Below are 21,003 nucleotides of genomic sequence, written 5' to 3'. Positions count from 1 at the left end.
TGTACAACTAAACAAGAGGATAAGTACATCAGAGTCTCTAGTTTGAGAAATAGGTGCCTCACATGTCCTCAGCTGACAGCTTCATTGAATTCTACCCGCTCAACACCAGTTTCATGTACAACAGTAAAGAGAAGACTCAGGGGTGCAGGCCTTATGGGAAGAATTGCAAAGAAAAAGCCACTTTTAAAACAGAAAAACAAAAAGAAAAGTTTAGAGTGGGCAAAGAAACACAGACATTGGACAACAGATAATTGGAAAAGAGTGTTATGGATCTTAACCCCATTGAGCTTTTGTGGGATCAGCTAGGCTGTAAGGTGTGTGAGAAGTGCCCGACAAGACAGCCACATCTATGGCAAGTGTTACAGGAAGTGTGGGGTGAAATGTCACCTGAGTATCTGGACAAACTGACAGCTAGAATGCCAAGAATCTGCAAAGCTGTCATTGCTGCACGTGGAGGATTTTTTGATGAGAACTCTTTGAAGTAGTTTAAGAAGTTCTGAACATTGTTTTCAAATTGTAATAGTAATTTTTCACGTTATTAATGTCCTGACTATACATTGTGATCAGTTGAATGCCACTTTGGTGAATAAAAGTACCAATTACTTTCCATAAGAGCAAAATCTGTGCACTTTTCCAAACTTTTGGCTGCCAGTGTATATAAATACAAAATCTTGCATGCTTTTAGAATTGAATTACAGAACAATTCTTGAATGCCTATATGTATTTGTTCTCATGTAGGAGTGGAACCCACCCAGGTGCAGGAGCGTGTTGAGAATCATTTGAAGAGTCTCTTGATCAAACACTTTCACCCTCAGAAAGCAGATTCAATCTTCACTGTTGAGGGAGATGTGACTTATGTTTCCTCACTGTAATCAAATCTAATATCGTGAAATTTGATTGCTTAGGTATGTTCAGATATATATAATTTCTTTTTAAGGATTACTACATTTGTTTTGTTTAGTATTTTACTTAAAGAATTAGTGCATTTGTTTTGTTGAGATATTTTGTTTAGAGATGAGTACATTTGTTTTGTTTTTTCCTTTAGAGATTAGTTCATTTTTTTTTTTTTTTTTTTTTTCCTTTAGGGATTAGTACTTTTTGTTTTTTCTTTAGGGATTAGTGCAATTGTTTGTTTTTTTTTTTTCCTTTAGGGATTAGTGTTAGGTTTTTGTTTTTTGTTTTTCATTAGAGATTAGTGCAATTTTTTGTTTTGTTTAGTTCTATCCTTTAGGGATTAGTACATTTGTTTTGTTTTTCCTCTAGGGATTAGTAGATTTTATTATTTTTTTAGGATTAGAACATTTGTTTTTATTAGTTCAGTTTTATCCTTTAGGGAATAGTACATTTTGTTTTTATCCTTAAGGCATAAGTACATTTTGTTTTGATTAGTTTTATCCTTCAGGCATTAGTACGTTTGTTTTGTCCTTTTGGGGATTAGTATTTGCTTGTTTTTTCTTTTGGTAGTGATTACAAACTTTTATACACTTGTTATTATATTACCCATTATACACTAACAAATACTAGTTATTTAAAAAAGCAGCACTTGTCAGAAATGTACGTTCACGTTGACTGTGTTCCTTTGTATTTGTATCTTTGTATGTGTGAAGCACAAAGAAATAACATTATTTGACATTATTTTATTTCTCTGTTAGCAATATGTTCTTCACTGTATGGAGTTGTAATATAGTTATGTCTTTCAGGAAGAAATTGTTTAAATTAAAAATGAGTTGAGCCCTGTTAACAATATGCATCTCTGCTAGATGCCAGCATGGCTGGAACAGATGATAGCACACACAACATGGAGAGATCTGTTCTACAAATTTGCTGAAGCCCATCCAGACTGCCTGATGCTCAACTTCACTGCAAGGTAAAGGAGCACCCTAGCGAAGAATTAAGCAGCATTCATACAGCTGAAGTGGCATTTAATAGTGGTAGTACATTTCTTTACTTGTTCGTTGTATATAGTTGATTTCAGATGCAGGGTATCAAGGAGAGATCACAAGCGTGTCCACTGTCTGCCAACAGTTGGAGGTTTTCTCCAGGGTCCTACGCACCTCTCTCGCCACACTACTAGATGGAGGAGAACAGAACCTATTTCATTTTGTAAGATGAAGAATGATATATCATTGACAGAAGAGACACCAAACAGGAATAGCAAAAAACCGGGCCTTTGTTGGCTTCCATATCCTTGGAAATAGTCATTATTTTTGTAATTCTGTTTGGTGCCACTAGTGTCGCAGAAATTACAAACTGCACCACAATACTTATTGAATTTTCTTCTTGTGTGTTTATTTTGAGCAGAAGATGGTGTGCCATGGTGAGCACACTTGTTTGCTCAGGCCATGATGTCTATCCTCGCTCAGGAGGAGCAGGGCGGCTCGGCCATGCGGCGAATTGTACAGGAAGTACAGAAATATGCCCACAAGAGGTATATCAAACAATGTGAAACATTCCGAAAACTGCTTTTATGGTATTAATTATTTAAAGTAGACAATGTTTCGATTGTTGTATTTAGGGGACATGATGCCAGTCAGATCACTCTAGCCCTGGGCACAGCCGTGCATACCAGGCTCTTGGTGCCATGCTCTCTAAAGGGGCTCTAAACCCGGCTGACATCACAGTCCTTTTCAAGATGTTCAGCAGCATGGATCCACCTCCTGTTGAGCTGATACGAATCTCCTATAAAGTAGTTTTAATGGAACTATTTTTATCTAACCCATTTAAAGAGTTCTTTCAAGGGTTTACGAAGATTACGAAGAACTGGCTAGCTGGTGTCAGAATATGTTTTTCCACTTTTACAGGATGCAGTTATTAGATGAATATTCCTGAAGGGTCCAGTTAAGAATTTGCTGAACCTTCTTAGGTTGATTTTTGTTAAACCTTCACCACGTACAGGACTATAAACACAAGCTTCTGTATATTATGATTCTCTTGTCTCTATAGCTCTTGCATTATAGCTACTTAGTTTTCCCAAATTTAACAAAAACCTAAAGGAAAGTGTGTTCCACAACTGACGTTAACCAAACTCATCTCATCCACATGTAGATCAGAGTTCCTGCCTTCTTGGACCTTTTCATGCTGTCACTTTAAACCAAGAGCTAAAATCAACCAGGACCATAAACACAAATATATCCACATTTTAGCTTATGCAGCTAGTGTTGTGGAAACATGGAAAAAGGTATGTATTAAACACACATTTAGCTTGTATATTTAAATCTATGTATTTTGTCAGTAAATCGCTCCATTAAAGATGATAACAGCTGTTCACTCATAAAAGGAAGTGTTGTGGTGGATTATGTAAAGTTTCTCTTATTTCTAGAACAAGTGAATATAAATAAGGATGAGCTGAAGTCCACCACTAAGGCCATCGAGACGGTTCATAATCTCTGCTGCAATAAAAATAAAGGAGCTATAGAGCTTGTAGCAGAACTCAGCACATTGTACCAGTGCATCAGGTGTGAACATTTATTCCAGTTCTGTTCTTATATTTTTAATGCTTGTGCATGTAAATGCTAAATGCATGCTGTAGGACTTTTGTCATGATTTTGCTGTCTGAGACAAAAATCTGAGACATGCCATGAAAGACAAAATTGTCTGTCTTGGATTGCTTAGCGTAGCATGCTTGCCGACATCTGAATAATTGCCTTAATAAATCTTAGCTTTCGATGGAGTTGGAGCCAAATTTGTGCAGGGTGAATGCTCCAATGCTCAATTGTGGCCAAAAATTTAGCCAACATGATGATATACAGTCCACCACTGTTCAATTTGACAAGCAACTTCTGTAAAAGACAAAAATGTGTGTGTGTTTGTGTTTATTTCTCAGATCAGCACATGCCATCAGCTTCTTCATCCTCAGGTTTTGCAGTTGCTCGTAAAACTGTTCGAGACAGAACACTCACAGCATGATATCATGGAGCAGGTTTGTTTAAGACAGCAACAAACCCTACAATAATTACAGAAGAATTAGTACACTTCATACAGTGATCATGGAAAACCTGGAAACACCTTGGAGTTCTAAAACTGTGATATCCAGGACCAGAAAAGTCATGGAAATGTATACAATCTTTCTCTGTTTTCTGAATATGTCTCTAGATAAGGTACATTTATTATTGTACAATAGGTGTGGAAGTATATTAATGACAAATGTCTTGGTACAGAAAAAGACACTGCAGGTGTAGCTTTGATAACGCTTCTAATCTGAGCAAAATGTGATGACACACAGACTGTAAACAAGGTCCTCTACCTGTTTCTCGTAGTCATCATTCGCACCTAATTGTACCACCAAGTGGTGAAGAATAGTATCAGCAAGCGAGGCACTAACGCTTTTCCCGAAATACCAGGATGTGCAAGGTGGAACTTCCAACCGAATATGAACCACTCAAATTTGTGAAGTGAAATATAATGGACTGAATATTACCTTACGAAAAATAAAGGTGGAATAAAAAATAAAAAAACGGAAAATTTTGGAACTGATCTTTGGTTGAAAGTTGAAATAATCACATCTTAAATATACAACTGTTAAATTGCAGCCCCAAAAAATGCAAGCGTTGTTAATTTAATGCATTTATTTTTCAAGTAGTGCAATTCAACATGCTTTTTTTTTTTTTTGTAGCTAAGACATTTGTCATTAACATACTTGCATAATCAGGGAAATAAATATAATTTTATGGCCAAAAGCCTTCCTCATCCTTTGGCTGCTACGTTTGTATTTATTCCCGTTGTGAAATAAACTTATTTGTGTTAGTTTTTTGGTCTTGGCTCCTGAACTTGCTGGGATAGTGCGGCGACAACTTTTGTTTAATTAATGAAATCTTTAAAAGACATGGGAAAGACAGAGATATTTCTAAAGCACATATATTTTACTCTAGATGTTGGAAATTGCTCTTTGTAAATGCAATCTCTATTAAACTATTTTACAAATCCTCGTCAGTTTAAGTTATTTACACCCCCAGTGCTCATAATCATGGCTCCAAAACCTGACTTTTTAATCTCTCTTGTTAATTTATTGTAGCTGGAGCTCAAGAAGACCTTACTGGATCGTATGGTTCATCTGCTGAGTCGAGGTTATGTGCTTCCAGTGGTCAACTATATCCGCAAATGTCTTGAGAAACTAAACACAGACATTTCGCTCATCAGATACTTTGTTACAGAGGTTAGGCACCATTTTTGAAATGTCATCATATGCTGCACACATGAAAATCTCATTATGTAGTGCTTTATAACCAGTTCATGGTTGGTTTTTTGAAGTCTTCCTCTCCCCATCTCCTCTTGGGACAGGTTCTGGATGTGATAACTCCTCCATACACCTCTGACTTTGTCCAGCTCTTTTTGCCCATCCTAGAAAATGACAGCATAGCAGGAACAATCCGCACTGAGGCAGAGCATGACCCTGTGGTTGAGTTCATTGGTGAGATGTCCACAATCCTTTTTGAAATGGACAAATGTCTCTAGTAAGACGGAGAAATGCTTAAAGGAATTGTTCACCTAAAAATGAAAATTCTCATCATTTACTCGCCCTCATGCCATCCCAGATGTGTATGGCTTTTTCTTCAGCAGAACAGAAAGGAGATTTTTAAAAGAATATCTCAGATCTGTTGGTTCAGACAATGCAAGTGAATGGTGACCAAAACTTTGAAGCTCCAAAAAGCACAAAGGCAGCATAAAAGTAATCCATATGACTCCAGTGGTTAAATCCATGTCTTCTGAAGCAATCTAAGCATTTTTTGGCAAGAACAAACCAAAATAACTCCTTTTTGACTCTACATCTTGCAATTGCAGTCTCTAGACATGATCATGATTTCAGACTCGATTACACTTCCTAGTGCTTGACACATGCACAGAGCGCTAGAGGGAGCTAGGAAGTGTAATCGAGTTTGAAGTCACAATCGCTAAAGAGACATCAAGATTTATAGTGAAAAAGTAGTTTTTAATGTTTATTAAACCATTGGAGTTTTATTAATTTTATGCTGCCTTTTGTGTGCTTTTTGGAGTTTCAAAATTTTGGTCACTATTCACTTGCATTGTGTGGACCTGTCCTACAGAGCTGAAATCTTATTAAAAAAATCATAATTTGTGCTCTGCAGAAGAAAGTCATATACATCTGCAATGGCCTGCGGGTGAGTAAATGATGAGAATTTTCATTTATGGGTGAACAGTTCCTTTAAGATAAGATTTGAATGGCACTTAGTGTGTGATACAGTATCTGTATTTTCTATAAACATTATAATAATGGTAAATGAAATGTTTAATTCATGTAGATTCAAATACAGAATTTAATCAGAGGGAAATTCGAATACTCATTTCTAAAGTGTATGTTAAATAGTTGAAAGTTTTTATTTTTTTGTGGCACTTGGTTTGAAACGATTTGTATTGTGAAAGTCCTCCGTGTTTCTGGAAATAATTGATTGTTAATTTTGATGACAGTTGACTATGAAAATCGACATCCTTAATATTTGTAAGCCTTTGACTTTTTTCTCAGTTCAGTGATTGGGACACCACTGTGACTTACAAAGCACACAAATGCAATTTAGCATTACATATACCTGTAGTACTTGTTTCTTGATTCCTCCAATTTTCTATTTTTTCAGCACACTGCAAGTCCATCTTCATCATGATGAACTGAGACCATCTTATCAACTCGCACTATTGAAATTGGTGGGACTGTTGAAAACAGACAGGTCTACCCATGAGACGAGCGCTCTTTCACGAGATGGATGACCAATAGGAGTTTGGCTAGAATCGAGGGTCATCAATTTCAGTGTACATATGTTTTTTTATTTTTATTAAACATGATTGTATTATGCCCATAGTGTAATCATCTCAAAAACAGACAAGTTTGCAGACAAGCCTCTGCTTCACATGGTAAAAACCAAGGGCCATTGGCATTCATTTGATCAAAATCAAAGCTGTGGTGTTGTATCAATACAAAAAAAATGCATATTGCAATTAGCAGTGAATACAAAAAGAACCAGTTTAGGTATTCTGGTTTTGTTGGTAATAAACTTCGAAAATTAAAAGTGTCCAACCAATATCTTAGTCATCAAAACAGTAATGGAATAAAAACAAGGAGCAAAACTCTTAAGACTTTTATTTGAAGAGTGTGGTTGAAAATTTGACAAAATTGACAACTTAATATATCTAGCCATGACTTCAGTTTGGCATATGTTGGCATGGTTTGACAGATGTATTCAAGCAAAACCCCCATCAAAAAAGGGAAGTAAATGTTGTACTTTTGCTTTAGCAAACCCCAAAAGCTTTAAAAAGCTATAGGCACACAAGGAACAGATGAATCACCATGTAACAATGGTGAGGAATTATTCCATTTTAAAACGGTTCTAGTTTAAAAAAAAAAAAGATGGGTGCTACTTTTCCCTTTTTGATCACCAAGTGGCGTTGACAATTTAAAAAAAGAACATTGGTTGAAGGCATACAAATGCAGAATTTAAAGTATAAACCTGTACACTTTCTGATATAATATTCCTGAGATTGCCATTAAAAATATACTTTATATATATATATAAAAAAAAAATCATACCTCTGCAACAGAGTCAGAAAATAATTTTTTCCCTGGAAGTGGCATTTAAAAAATGTGGCAAATTAGCCTAATCTAAAATAAGTGTATTTTCAGAGCTGAACACCTGACAGTAATCTACACATAGTTCTTGGGTAGGATTGGGTCTCCATACATGCAGTCTTCTTCGATGGCAAGGTTGTACTGGCTTCCGCTGCCCTCCTTGTATGCACTGGTGACAATTCTGAGCCAACCTTTCTCTCCCTAAACAAAAGGCCAGAGATTGCATTAAACATTTTAAATTGTGCATGTATGGTGGTCACACTAGTCAACTTTTCAGGTCTATCTTACCCATGGTTCTCCCCAAGAGTTACGAACAACCCAGTACTCCACTCCAGTCTCATCAACACCCCAGCCAGCCACTGAAACAATGTGGTTTATATAGGGATCCGGAACATACTCGGAATACAAACCACCAGTGTACGCATCCAGCTTGTCCGTTGCCATAATCCCACAACTACAAAAACAAACAAATATCGAGTCTGAAGATCTCAATTTATAACTCCAATAGTCCTTATTCTTAGTTGTTGGTTCAGATATGACACCTAAGCTCTGTTCCAAATCCTAGAGAGCTGCTTTGATGACTACTACCTACATAATAGGCAGCTTCCATTGAAGGCAGCTTCATAAACGGACATGGTAACATTATTTTTAAAGTAATATTAAAAATCCTTCATCCAGCAGTCTATACACCTTATGGGTCCTCCACTGTAGATCTCAGCTTTCATCTTGTCCAGGCCGCTGACTGAGCCGTAGTCTCCAACTTTCCAGAGAGTGTAGTTCTTCACAATATTACACACACCAAAGGTTGTGCAGGTTCCACACTGATTAAAGGGATTACACTCTGAAAAAAAACAGAAACATACACAAATTAATTATTCTATCAAATCACTTTCGAGTGCAATATATTCGAATGCAGAAAGACTGGATACAGCAAGCATTATTATTACAAGAGCTATTTTCATGAAACCTGTCAAGAAAACGTCCTGGTCATTTTTAACCCTAAATCAATACAAAACAAATATGAAAATATATTTTGCATAAAGAAATTGAAGCCTGCATTTAAGGGCATTAAGATTTTTTAAATGTAAAATGTGACCAGGACATTTTTTTATTTTACAGGTTTTTCCACTATTGCTCATATTTACGGTTTAGGGGTTTGTTCAAATATCAGCACATAACTCATTCCATACCATTTGTGCTACAATCTTGTGAATGGTACCTCAAATCGTGCAGAAAAAAGTCTCATAGACTTACAACCCCAACTTTTTTGCAGTTGCACACAACAGTATGCAAAATGCTAATAAAAACTAAAAGGAGTGATTTGTAAATTGTATACAGAATGGAACACAATTTGGACATTTCACCTTCTACAGTGCACAATATTATTAAACGACTCAAGGAATCCGGTCAAATTTTAGTGTGTAAAGGGCAAGGCTGAAAATTATTTTGGGATGCACGTGTTTGTCTTAAAAACAGTCATGTCATGTTCTCAGGGCCAAAGAGCAAAAGGACCATCCAAGCTGTTATCATCGACAGGTCCAAAAGCCAGAGTTTGTCATGGTAAGGGGGTGTGTCATTGCCCATGGCATGGGTAAATTTCACATCTGTGAGGCCAACATTAATGCAGACAGATATGTACAAAATTTGGAGCAAAATAAGCTGCCATCCAGAAGCTGTCTTTTCCAGGGATATCCCAGCATTTTCCAGCAGGACAACGCCAAACCCCAAACTGCCCGAATTACAAGTGCATGGCTGCTTAAGCAGAGAGTGCAGGTGCCAGATTAGCCTGCCTGCAGTCCTAACCTGTCTCCAATTGAGAATGTGTGCTGCATTTTTAAGCGCAAAATATGGCAACGAAGGCCCCGTACAATTGCACAGCTGAAGACCTGCATAATGGGTGAATGGGGGAAAATGCTGCTAGCTTCTTCAGAGCCCGAACGCTTGATAAGAGTTACGAAATTGTGTAAACACTCTACTGTCCCAACTTTTATGAAGCGTGTTGCAATCATGTGATTTGAAATGAGTGTATATTTAAAAAAAAAAATTTAAATTCACAAGATAAAACATAAAATAATGTGTTGTAGTGCTTTCAATATAGCACATTGTGAATGTAATTTACAAATCATCCCTTTTTGTTTTTGTTGCCATTCTGCATACTGTCCCAACTTTTTTAGAATTGGGGTTGTATCCTGGAGGAACCCAAGCCATTAACTAGGGACCAGGATATCGTAGAGACATGGGGGTGGGCTCTATCAGTTTATCAACTGGTAAGTAACTACACCAAAAAACAACCTAGAACACCCTAGCAGCATGTTAATAACCACTCCAAACACCTTAGGAGCAATAAGAAACCTCATACCAACCTCACCATGGCATCGTGGTAGATTATTTTGCCCAGACAAGCACCACTCACATTTTCAGAAAATGTAAACTTCTAGTTACATTTCATAGTACAGTACAAGACATCCCACCATATACTGTAGCTTTAAGGGGGCCCTCTTACTCTGATCTTTGGCCTGATAGTTGTTGCAGGTTTCATCGGGGATGCCATGAGTGTTTGCATATTCCCACACTCCAGAATGATCTCCACCATGGCAGGAACCTGCATCACCACAGTCAACGACATTCTGGACAGACAGATAGGCAGATGGCCATGCTGCTTTCCGCTTGATGTTGATACGATCTGAAATACACAAGGAAAAATAATCAAGACAAGTTACAGGTACTATCACACTACAAAATGTCATGACAGCTGATTTAATCAGATGATAGTCAGGTGGTGCCATCACAAAATCAAGGAAATGGCATAAATATTGCAACAGATCATGATAGATCTAGATCATTGGATCTTTAATGATTAAACAACCTTGTGATATTCTTAAAGTATTTCTCTAGAAAACTCTCAACAGGCTAACACAAAACTAGTTTAAAGGAATACAGTAGTTCACCAAAAATGAACATTCTATCATCATTTACTCACTCATGCCATTCCAAACACATGTGGTTATTTATTTCCAAGGGAATTTTTGAAGAATTTTTACACAGCTCTTCTCTCACGTCAGTCAACCTCTTAAAAGGACCAAAGAAGCTGCCATAAAGGTTGTCTGACTTATGACTCATGCTCTTAAACGGGACAGACTGAAATTTAAACCGTTATTCACATTAAACCTTCCCCTCCACTGCAGCTCTCAAATCAATCTTCATTGAAGTTTCAATTCCATTTTGGCACAACTGACTTCAAATTTTTGTTTTGCATTTCACAGAGAAAAATACCACCCCACAAATTTGGAACAATATAAGGATGAGTAAATTATTTTATTGTTGGGTGAACTATTGGCTTGTTTTTCTCACCTGCAAAAGCACTTGTGCTTCCATGAGCCCAGCAAGACCCACAGTACTGAGGTATGTGTTGGTTGCGTGTGGTGCTGACGTAATTGACGCCATTGATGTTTCTCCAATCCCATGCTTTGGGGAGATCCTTTAAATTCATATATTCATAAGGACGTGGTCCAGTTCTGAAGAATCCAAAATGAATCAGTTGATAGCACAGGTTCAACCACAAGAGATATCAGAACATTTTTCAAAACAGGTTCAAACAAAGGGCAGCTACGGTCACATTTTTAGGTGTAAATATTAGCCAAGTGCTGCTATCTGTGATCACCCATTGGCTCCACAGTCAATGTTCTCTTCACTGACCCCAAAACACCGAAAATGCATTCACAGCAAGCAGCAAGGGGGTAAGTAGAAAAATCCAGCAAAAAACACTCACAGGCCATCTGCTCATAAGTTAGCAATTAAAAAGGGGAACTAAGCATGACATTTATGATTATAAATAAATCAGGTGTCAAACTGTCCTGTGATGTGGTGACAACCTTTTCACCACTCTGGTATGCATTTCTCTTCATAATTTCACACACCGAATTGCCATGAGGTGAGACACCTGCAGTACACTAGGTGACAATGGGGCCAGTCTATGCAAGATGATGGGGCTTGTGATAAGCAACCTTTAGAACAGCCTACAAACAGAGTATACTGTAGGCTGCCAATAGTATGTGAAACAGTATGGATTATGAAACGATAAACAGTAATATGCAACGTTGAGGTCATAAATAAGGTTATTTTGCATTTTCAATCCAAGTATGTGTAAAAATGTCATTTGGCAGTCCGATCAAATAATAAGAGAAGATGGTGAGAAGATTAAAATATTATTGTACTATACAGTATAAAGAATATATTATAGAAAATCCCCATACTGTGTTCAGTATACATACTATAGTACAGACATTCTAAAAGTAGTATGGTAGTACTAGTATGCTATTCCTAACATTGCCCATTAGAGAAGATTATATGATATTATACTATGGATGGGCATTTTGAGCATTTTGTCTACTCCAGCACTCGGTCTAATTGCTTAATGGCTTAATAGGAGATGCCCATAACCATCGTGTTTTTAATGTGCGTGTTAAGTTGAAGTTCAGTTTTGAAGACGCTGCATTCTGTTCCATTTAGCTGCACTCTATCTATCTGTTTGAAACACTCGCAGCGCGTTGAGTCCACTGCCACACGCCTGGTGTGTGTGTCTCCTCGAGTGTTCGCTCCTGTAGGGAAGCCGTGATGCTCCATATTGTTGTTCCTGTGATTATTCATGAAGCGCTCCATTCAACTCGGAGAGTCGGAATTTCCACATTTCAACTGGGGAAAGTGCAACGGAATGACACTTTATGTCGGACTTCTAACTTGGAAACTCGTGCGGAAATCTTCAACTCCCATTTCTTCAAGATTCAGGTGTGTTTTACATCACGCAAACATTTCGGCAAAAATGAGATCCCTCTTTGACACGTTTGTGTTTAGTTGTCTGGTAATTGTCATTGAATTTCGAATTAAGTGAAAAGTCACATCATGCATGATCACCATCGATCATTGTTTTCATGATGGATCATTGCTGCCACGTCTGAGTACTCGTGCCGATCCCTATATTATACTATATAAAGAATATATTATAGAAAATCCCCATTCTGTGTTTAAAAAGCATACTACATATATACTACAAAAATAGTCAAATTAGTGTGAACTATTAGGCTATGCTATTCCAATTATTGTCCATGTGAGAAGAATATATCATACATTATATTATACAATCTAAAGAATATATTATAGAAAATACACATCCAATGATCAGTATGCATACTACAATATGAACTACAGAAATCACAAAAGTAGTATGGTAGTACTAGTATGCTACTCCGAATATTGCCCATGTGAGAAGTATAAAATATTATTGCACTATCAAACATTATAGATATACTGTACTAAACATTGTATGTATACTGTGTTCAGTATACATACAATAGTACAGAAATTGTTAAAGTAGTATGGTAGTAGTACTGGTAAGTTATTCTGAACATTGTCCATGTGAGAAGAATATAATATTATTGTACTAGATAAAGAATATATTCAAAAACTCAGCTTCATAGTGCCAAATCATTACTAAGCTGAAGTCAGGGACAGCAGGAAATAGAGTGAAAAACAACAGATACAAGAGGAAGCTCAGAGAAAACTATTTGCATTTTTCACAGCATGACGCTTAAACATGTCACATGTTCACAAGTCCAGAACAGCAAATACCCATTTTTTTAAACTCATCTTTAGATCAGCTTTTAAGACAGAAAGACGTGAACACTTAGGCTGTGCCTCAAATCCAAGTAAGCTGCCTACCTTGACTGCATTACTGGTTCAAGAGTGTCGCCCTGCCTGTAATGCCCAAAACTGCTGTCTAGGTAGGCACTAGGCAGCTCTCTAGGATTTGAGACACTGCACTGGTTCTGTATTTCTTGCGCTACTCGTGTAGTCACACATATAACACATTTATATCTAATACAAAAAGGTGGCGACATACCTCACTCCCTGTAGATTTCTCCTCGGATGTGGTCTGTAGCAGGGCTCATTCTCATTAAAATAGCGTCCAGCGAAAACACCCGACACAGTAAACAGATAAAAGACAAGCAGTCGAGCCATGTTGAATCTCAGGCGGTCATATGATCACCACATGAGTCCTCACTGGGATTTTATTCTTCAGGAGGCGTGGAAAAAATTTCGAAACAAATCCCCTTACTGTGCATATTCTAATTTGTAAAACATTAACTCCCTTTTGTGATAGTTAGTAGACGACATCTCACCTTTAATCTAACAAACTTCGATTACACGGGGAAGTTGTCACAAGGATTGGTCTACTTTATATCTCACTAACTATTAGTTTTTGAGGCAAAAGTCCAATAATGAAGGTTGAACTGTCCCATCAGAACAAGGGTATTCATTGATGTCAGTTTGGGGAATGTAGCCTACATGTTGTCATTTCATAAAATTTGTTAATCACAAATTCTGTTGGCCAAATCAGTTTGATAGCTAATTTGTCTAGCAATTTTTGCTGTTTCGTGAATTATTGTTTTAGGTTTTTTCTTTTTTTCTTCTTCTTTTTTTTAGATTGAATAACTATTAAATAGCTCATAATACATGTTAAATACAAACATGCATGTACAGTAGAATATGGCTTCTTTTATATTTCCAAAAAGGTTCTTCTTAAATCAATAAATCAAGGAGACCCAGTAGCTTTTTTGTAGACAAGACATCATGTGTCTAGACCAGTGGTTCTCAACCAGGGGGCCGGGACCCACTAGGGGGCCTCAGCACACTTCCAAGGGGGCCTCAAGTTTACTTCAAATTAATTTAAATTAAGAAATATTAAAATAATTCAAGTTAATTAAAATGCTAAATAATACTTTAACGCCTATGCCTACAAATTACAAACAAACTCTTTCTGAAACTTCTAGAATCAAACATTTTTAACAAGTATTTTAATCAGACATGTCTATTTTTGTGTGAGGGGGCCTTAAAATTTTGTCTTGGACAGTGGGGGGCCTTGGAGTCAAAAAGGTTGAGAACCACTGGTCTAGACAGACCTGAGAGAGAAAAAAGAGCCCTGTTCTTTCCTATATGTGCAAATGATTCATCTAGTTACTAATAAGTGCACAAGTGAGTTTAGATAGACTGGGGAAATATGATCAAAACAAAAATATCAAAATGAAAAATACACCAAAAGAGCTTTATTTTGGTCTCCACCTTCTGAAAATAGTTCATGAACACTATGATAGACAGTCAGGGGTGTAAAGTAACTGAGTAAAAATACTTAAGCTAAATACTTACTCTGAAGTATTATTTTTGGGATTTGTACTTTACTCGAGTGCAATTTAAACAGAATACTTGTACTTTTACTTAATTACATTTTTTTTACTTTTTACTCCTTACAGTTTTATTTAAACTTGAAAAGTACTCACTACATTTTTGCAGATCATTTTCTTTTGTCTTATTGGACTGGTGCCGCCTTTATTAAATTTTTTTTTGTTTTGGTGATTTTCTCCCCTTTTCTCCCCAGTGTGTCATGCCCAATTCCCAATGCACTCTAAGTCCTCATGGTGGCGTAGTGACTCGCCTGAATCCGGGTGGCGGAGGACGAATCTCAGTTGCCTCCGCGTCTGAGACCGTTAATCCGCGCATCTTATCACGTGGCTTGTTGAGCGCATTACCGCGGAGACGTAGAGCATGTGGAGGCTTCACGCCTTTCTCCGCGGCCCTCACCATGCGCCCCACACAGAGCGAGAACCACGTTATAGCGACCACGAGGAGGTTACCCCATGTGACTCTACCCTCCCTAGCAACCGGGCCAATTTGGTTGCTTAGGAGACCTGGCTGGAGTCACTCAGCACGCCCTGGATTCAAACTCGTGAACTCCAAAACTTTATTCTAAATGCCTGCTACTTCTACAGATTGGACTGTTATGAAGTCAAAAATTATCATTCATGTTGCAAATAATATATATATATAAACAAAATGCTTTTGTAATTAAATGTGTACAGTTATTAATTTCTACACTTGCCTTCATATTTAAATCATATGAATTTATATTCCCTATTTGCTGAATTATTATTGTTTTTGTTGTTGTTGGGCAACTATTAATTATAATTACAATTATAATAATAACTATAAAACCAGCAATGATAATGATGAAAATAATAATGATAATGAAAATAATGGAATCTGAGTAAATATTAATTATGAATTTTATTGAATTTATTCATCTGCTCAACAGCAAGGTTTGGCAGCAAACCTCAGAAAACAATTCACAAAACCAACAACATTACTAACTTTCTTCAAAACTTATTTTGAAATGTTTTGATCTTTCTCTATGTCTCTATGTATAAGGGGCTGGTGCTCTGACGTTGCAATTCATGAGTGCCTTCTATCATGCAACGGACATTGCGTTAGGTTAGGGTTGGGGTTAGGTTAGTTATATTGACTGTGGGAACGTTGTTGCAAAATAATATTATGTGGTTCATTACACATCTCAGGGCAGTTCTGAAGTGAAATGTTCACAGTGTTGTGCTAAAATCGAGTGAAATGTTCTCCCGAACAGATGAAGTTTTAAAGGTTAATGTTTTATCGAGATTTAAATAAACAAAACCGACCTCCGTACCCTAAACCTAAACCTAACTGATAGTGTCATAAAAAGCAAATGTGACATAAAAAACAAAATTTCTGATGCAACCACATCATTTTGTGGTGCTTATATGACACTTTTGGCTCACGTGTCATCTTGCGTGCTCTTCAGGATTTGTGCCCCAGTCCTTTGTATTGCATATGCAACACTCTATCAGTTAAGCTACCACGCAATTTGATCACAGTTAAAGAAGCTTGTAAATATAGTTGGTTATGTAATGCAAATGTTAAAATTAGTCATCCGCTATAGTAAATGTGTTTATATGTAATAAGATAGCATTGTGTGAGGAACAGGGTGAAAAGTAAGTGTTTATGAACTGATAATCTGCCGTTTTACTCGTGATTTGAGTGAAAGGGGATACAAGTTGTTGTTGTTTTAGCGCCTCTAGTGTTCATTCCACCAGGAAACTTCTGTGTTATGTACACATAAAGATCATTTTGCAAAAATGTAGTTATTGATGATTCTATGAACAGGTTGTGAATGCCACTGAGGGAGAAATATGACAGTCGTCAAAGACAGTAAAAAGGCGACTTAACAAACCAATCGAATTTAACAACATCTCCTATCTTGATTTCATTCTAGCTGGGAAAAACTTTTTACTTTTTTACTTTCACTCAAGTATGTTTTTGGATAGATACTTGGACTTTTAATTGAGTACAATTTTCACTCAGTATCCATACTTTCACTTAAGTATAATTTCCGAGTACTTTTTACACACCTGTAAACAGTACGTTTTCATTTCAGGTAATGGGCAAAGTCCAGTATTATTTCAGCGACGTAGCAGACGGGGTAGCACAGGTAAGCATATTTCACTTCAATTCTTTTAGATAAGAAGAATTAAATAACTCAGTAAGTAGATAAATATGTTACCATTGATGCATTGTTGTTTTCAGTGAACTAAAAGTATTAAACTGACACCAGAATAACCTCGAGATGTAAATGTTTGCTGTCACCTATTAGTTTTATGCATTATGTAATGCTGTACAGCACAATCAAAAAAGTACCATGGCACTGTAATTTTTGAAGTAGCATGGAAAATAAATATGGTAATCATTTTACCATCTGATACCATCACCATACCATGTTTGATAAATGTCTACAGTATGTTAATAATGTCATCTGTTCCAATTTAACTTTGTAAAGTCAACAGTTAACAGCTTTTTTATTTTTGATCAGGCATGGCAGAAGCAAGTCCAGCCAAAAAATTAAAGCAGAGTGTCAAGGGCTACCTTTATAATGTGAGCCCCTTAAAAGACCCACAGAAGTCCTATTTTGATGCCACTCTTCAACATGGAAGTGAATGTTCCAAAGTTGTAGTCTTCACCCCGCAGGACCACACACAGTTCCAAAATGCTGAAAAGAATCGGTTTGTGTCTTAAATGCAACAACATACTTAATTAGTCACTGAGGAATTATATTTGGATTTATTAGGAAAAATGGAATTACTGTATATTTGTCAATATGCATGATTACCACATTTAACTACATTTGTTAACATCCTTTACCTTCATTTTTTGTCAATAAAATTGATCAAATACCTACAGATCCAATAAATACTTTGACAGAATTTGTCTCTTAATTTTAACATTTTGTCTGCAACCTCAAAAACATCTTAGCACTCCTTGCAACAGTAATAGATATTTTAATGTGATATTTGAATATAAAGATGTTACTGCATTTTCAACTATTCATTATAACTCAAAACAGTCACCTAAATGATTGTATGGTCCAAAAAAACAATAAATAAACTGCTAATCAAAGGAAAAAGTACATTCAACTATGGTATTCGGCCACATTTATCCACATAGACAGATTTATTGTAAATGTGTAAACATTTGAAGTTTTTCTAATAATCAAATACTTTGTACAGGTGCCCAGTTACATTAGAAGATGTGATATTACAACCATCCAAGGAGTCCTATGGAAAAAGAAATGTGTTCTACACACACAGCTCCAGAATGTCCTGCGTTTGTGATCTAGGAGATGCATTTAATGATACCTTGCCTGCTAAACAGCAAGAAATAACATTGGCTGAAAAACTGGTTACAAAACCTCAGAGGGTAGGTAGATTTGAACTATTACTAGTACTGCAAAGTGCTCTTGCAAAATGTTACATTACAAAGTATTTTAAGAGAATGAGCCATATGAATAATACCATTGTTATTATGTATATTTAGACAAAAAATTTTTTTAAAGGGGTCATGACATGAGGAATTACATTTTTCTTGATCGTTTCACATGTAACAGTTCATTGTACTATAAAAACATACTGTAAGTTTCAGAACTCACAACTTCCTCCTCACTGCAAGAGCATTTGTTGAAACCAAGATGCCAAAATGATTCGTTCTCTACTTCCTCCACACTGTGATGTCACACTGTGGTAGACATTTACAGTACTGTGCAAAAGTTTAGGCACTTGTGAAAAATGTTGCATAGTGAGGATGTCTTCCAAAATAATGACATAAATAGTTTTCATTTATCACTTAATGTCATACAAATCCAGTAAACTAAAAAAAAAACATAAAAAAGCTAAATCAATATTCAGTGTGATCACCTTTGCATTTAAAACAGCACCAATTCTCCTAGGTACACCTGGACACAGTTTTTCTTGGTTGTTGGCAGATAGGATGTTCCAAGCTTCTTGGAGAATTCACCACAGTTCTTCTATCTCTCAATTGCTTCTGTCTTTTTATGTAATCTCAGACTGACACGATGTTCAGTGGGGGCCATGACATCTGTTGCAGGGCTCCCTGTTCTTCTATTGTAATCTTTTCTATTTGCAAAAGTAATGTTTGGGAGTCTAAAATGTATATTTCCTGTTGACACACTAAAGCTGAAGATATAAATAACCATCTTAATACAAATGTTTTTGTGAAACATCTTATGTGCCTAAGACTTTTGCACAGTACTCTATATCTGACCGCTGCCTCAACACATCAGTGACTGCTTTACCTTATTACTTCAGTAGCACCACCCAGTAGTGGTGAACAGTGAGATGGCAAGGAGAGAGCAGGTCAGTCAAGAGCAGAGAAACAATCATAACAGTGAGCGTTTACTGTCAAGTCTTTAAGGAGAAAAAACTTTACTAATATTATAAGTCAACCTCAAGGAACATATTAAAATAATAAAAAAAAGGCATGTCATGACCCCTTTAAAAGGAATAGTTCACCCCAAAATGAAAATTCTCTCATCATTTACTCACCCTCATGCCATCCCAAATGACTTTCTTCTACAAAACACAAACGATGATTTTTAGAAGAATATCTCAGCTCTGTATGTCCACACAATGCAAGTCAACAGGGTCCAAAACTTTAAAGCTCAAAAAGCACATAAAGGCAGCATTATGACCTTATTTCCATGGCAATTAACCACCATTTTATTGGTATTTTTGCATATTGCACAGGTCAACATTATTGTCAAGATTATTAAGGAAGAGTACAAGGGAAACAGTGTTGTGCGGGATGGGAGATATCTTCCAAGAACAACATATACAGTGGCAGATGCTACAGCCTATATTAGCCTAACAGTCTGGTGTGAACACAACATCACCATCGGAGAATGGTACCATATCACAAATGTGTCTTTGAAACAGTTCAACGATAAAACCTCCCTAACAACCACCAAAGACACAAGGATTCTCAACATCCCATCTCAAGGTGCAACGGTTACTGTTGAAGTGCCTACAGAATCTATAAAGTGTGAAATCATTGGTGCAAACGTGAAGATTTTCTTCATATGCCACCGTAAACATAACCTAAGCAACATAACGCCATCAAGCCCAACTGTCTATTGTCCCTCATGCAAAACACATTACAAAACCAGTGCAACCACAATGAAGATTAGTGTTCACCTGGATCTCAAACCAGAAACAGGTGACGTTATACAGGCAAGTGCTGAAGATGAAGTCATAATGCCAGTGATCACAGTGAAGCCCAATGCATCTCGAGATGAGATTATCCAGAGCTTGATGGCGCTACCCCCCATGCAAGTTACAATTTGCAATAGCGTCATTGTCAAGATTGAAGATGGCTCTGAATCTCACAATCCTTTGAATGCTGAAATCAAGTCAGATGAAGCTGTATGCTCTCTGAAGCTCCCTATTAAGGTGGAACCACTAGAAGATTCTGACACTGTTTTTTATTCACCGCCTGATCACGGTCTATTCAGTTCAAGTCAATCAAAGAAAATCTAAAGATTGATTCTTGTTACGGAAGATTGCAAATTGCAAATTGCAAACAAGACACTAAAAATAAAAACACACTTCACAGGCTTTTTAACCTGTACTGATTTAAATTGTGAGGAAAAATTAAGGGTGACATTATAAAGTCAATATGTTATGAACTAACAAAATTAAATAAAATTTTAAATATATATTTTTTTAATTCTATTAAAGATTACTCAATTCAATTTGAAAGAATTTTATGAAATTTAAATGCACAAACCTTAAAATATATATATTTTTGAGTGTAGAATGAAACATTAATAATGTCAAACTTGATAAATTAAGAACATTTGTTTAAAAATCTAATTATTTAAAATTTAATTTTAATAGGGGAACTCATTGTCTGATAGTTTTACATGCCATAGAAATCAAATTAATTTAAATTGTAGTTTATGTATTTTAATGTATTATACATTGGATTTCATTCAGCAGTGGTGTAAAACTAATTAAATCGGGCTAATTAACCTGTCATGCATTATGCTACCTTTTGTGATGAATTATTTCTCTTACAAATGGAAAGGTAATATTCTACTCATTCATAAATGATTTTTTTGTAACATACATAATATTTTACTAAATAAATACTAAACTGTCACTATCTTTTTAGTCTGTTCTTTTCTATCCAGACCCCATCACAGCTGTTTGCACTATTTTCAT

At 36.3% G+C, this 21,003-nt stretch overlaps 2 protein-coding genes and 1 pseudogene across 3 annotated transcripts; 2 read left to right on the top strand and 1 right to left on the bottom strand.

Annotated features, from left to right (window-relative positions):
* Window positions 1-2,304: 2,304 nt before the first annotated feature.
* On the top strand, window positions 2,305-6,926 carry LOC127448811 (negative elongation factor D-like; annotated as a pseudogene).
* Window positions 6,927-7,072: 146 nt separating this feature from the next.
* On the bottom strand, window positions 7,073-13,608 carry LOC127448909 (cathepsin Z-like). Its single transcript, XM_051711852.1, has 6 exons — window positions 13,470-13,608; window positions 10,925-11,088; window positions 10,077-10,256; window positions 8,264-8,414; window positions 7,862-8,027; window positions 7,073-7,774 (listed from the first exon to the last, which is right to left on the bottom strand). Exons 1-6 carry the CDS (start codon window positions 13,586-13,588, stop codon window positions 7,649-7,651), a joined length of 906 nt encoding a protein of 301 aa, XP_051567812.1. The 5' UTR covers window positions 13,589-13,608; the 3' UTR covers window positions 7,073-7,648.
* Window positions 10,214-20,946, top strand: si:dkey-249d8.1 (uncharacterized). 2 transcript variants are annotated; one of them, XM_051711844.1, is made up of 5 exons: window positions 10,214-10,295; window positions 16,869-16,922; window positions 17,301-17,490; window positions 17,995-18,184; window positions 19,528-20,946. In XM_051711844.1, exons 3-5 carry the CDS (start codon window positions 17,303-17,305, stop codon window positions 20,314-20,316), a joined length of 1,167 nt encoding a protein of 388 aa, XP_051567804.1. In that variant the 5' UTR covers window positions 10,214-10,295; window positions 16,869-16,922; window positions 17,301-17,302; the 3' UTR covers window positions 20,317-20,946. The 2 variants fall into 2 exon arrangements, with proteins under 2 accessions (XP_051567804.1, XP_051567806.1); XM_051711846.1 differs by lacking the exon at window positions 10,214-10,295 and adding an exon at window positions 11,097-12,358.
* The last annotated feature ends 57 nt before the right edge of the window (window positions 20,947-21,003 follow it).

The sequence above is a fragment of the Myxocyprinus asiaticus genome, chromosome 12 (assembly GCF_019703515.2).
Source record: "Myxocyprinus asiaticus isolate MX2 ecotype Aquarium Trade chromosome 12, UBuf_Myxa_2, whole genome shotgun sequence".
Lineage (NCBI taxonomy): Eukaryota > Metazoa > Chordata > Actinopteri > Cypriniformes > Catostomidae > Myxocyprinus > Myxocyprinus asiaticus.
Note: the sequence above shows the minus strand (reverse complement) of the source record. Positions and strands in the feature narration are given on the sequence as shown.